Source organism: Bidens hawaiensis, unplaced genomic scaffold (assembly GCF_021521415.1).
Source record: "Bidens hawaiensis isolate Kalapana, Puna unplaced genomic scaffold, B.hawaiensis_p1.1 tig00034193_1, whole genome shotgun sequence".
NCBI lineage: Eukaryota > Viridiplantae > Streptophyta > Magnoliopsida > Asterales > Asteraceae > Bidens > Bidens hawaiensis.
The window spans coordinates 24424-26223 of record NW_027495898.1 but is presented as its reverse complement, the minus strand read 5'-3'; the positions used below and the strand labels follow the sequence as shown (position 1 = coordinate 26223).

At 40.0% G+C, this 1800-nt stretch overlaps 1 protein-coding gene across 1 annotated transcript; it reads left to right on the top strand.

Annotated features, from left to right (window-relative positions):
* Positions 1 to 1001: 1001 nt before the first annotated feature.
* LOC143585865 (uncharacterized) lies at positions 1002 to 1379 on the top strand. Its single transcript, XM_077067546.1, has one exon. It carries the CDS (start codon positions 1002 to 1004, stop codon positions 1377 to 1379), a length of 378 nt encoding a protein of 125 aa, XP_076923661.1.
* The last annotated feature ends 421 nt before the right edge of the window (positions 1380 to 1800 follow it).

Genomic DNA, 1800 nt, shown 5'->3' with positions numbered 1-1800 from the left:
ATAAAAAGAAGCGAGAATCGACCCATTGATGCGTTAAGTAAATTGGCATCCACAACTTTTGAACACCTAGCCAGAGATGTGCAGATAGAGGTATTGGATAGCCCATCTGTCCCTTAGCATCAAGTTCTAGTTATTCAGACTGAAACAATTTCTTGGATGACACCAATTGTCAATTACCTGTCCCTTGGAACCCTTCCCGAGGATAGAGCTGAAGCTAGAAAGATCCGCCATTAAGTGTTGCATTATCAAATACAAGATGCAATCTTCTATAGGAAATCCTTCCTCGGCCCGCTTCTTTGATGTGTAGACGCGAAAGACGCAAATTATTTAATTAGAGAAATTCATGAAAGAAATTGTGGTCTACACGCGGGGCCAAGGATGGTGGTAGCAAAAATAATGAACCCTGGATACTATTGGCCATGTATGCAAGTGGATGCATTAAAAGAAATATGAAAGTGTGACTCGTGCCAAAGACACGCGCCACGCATGCTTTGTCCTCAAAATGAGTAAATACCGGTGTCATCTGCTTGGCCGCTCCAGAAATGGGCAATTGGCGTTATGGGCCCATTTCCAGAAGCAACCGGGCGGATCAAGTTTTTAGTTGTTGTCATTGATTACTTCACAAAATGGGTGGAGGGCAAGTCATTAGCAACCATCACAGCTGTGAATATAAAGAAATTCATTTGGGAATTTATTATATGCCGCTTTGGTCTCCCGCAAACCATTGTAAGTGATAATGGAACACAATTTGTGGATAAAAGTTTGCAGAAATGGTTAACAGAGTTACACGTCACCCAGATTTTTACTTTAGTCGCGCATTCGCAAGCCAATGGGCAAGTGGAGCGGGCAAACAGAACTATCGATGATGGAATCAAGGCTTGGTTGGGTACAAAAAGAACGGGATGGGTTGATGAGTTGCCACATGTTCTGTGGGCTCAAGAACTCACAAGAAGACAAGTAATTCTGAAACTCTGTTTAGTCTTACTTAGGGAACGAATGCCATGATTCCGGCAGAGATAGGCGTCCCATCCGCGAGGAAAATCCTTACCATTGACAATGAAAAGGAGTTGCGCTTGAATTTAGACCTTTTAGAGGAACGGAGGGAATTGGCAGCTATCAGAGAAAACAAGTATAAGCGCCAACTACAAAAATATTATGACTCGCGGATAAAAATTTGCAAGTTTAACACTGAGGACTACATATTCCGAAGCAATGAAGCATCAAATGCTGAGTTATCTGGGAAATTAGCCCCAACTTGGGAAGGACCCTATAAGATTCACGCGGTTCTTGATAAAGGCGTATACAAGTTGGAAAAATTAGATGGAACATTGATCCCTAGAACTTGGAATGCGGCACAACTTAAAAGATGTTATTTGTGACGGCTCGCGAGCCATTTTTTAGAATGTGTGTGTCACACTCCGACCAAAGGCGGCGGAACATGCCGAGGTGTAACGATTGTCCATAAGCACATGACACTAATTAAAGTGACAGTATTTAATAAAGTCATTTCATTTCACAACATCGAAAATGTCACATAACAATTATCCATAAAATAACCATAAACAAGATATCACAAATTATGGCAAATTGATATTGTTCATTTTTACTAATATCCTAAGGTCTTTGATGTCGTTTTCTTCACAATCATAAATCAACCAAGATGCAAACCTGCAACATTTCATAAAATAAAGTTTGTCAACACAAAGGTTGGTGAGCAATTCATAAGTTTAATCATATTAGTATATAATAAAGATAGCCACAAAACTTGCATACGAAACGATAAATAAAAGTGGTAATTTG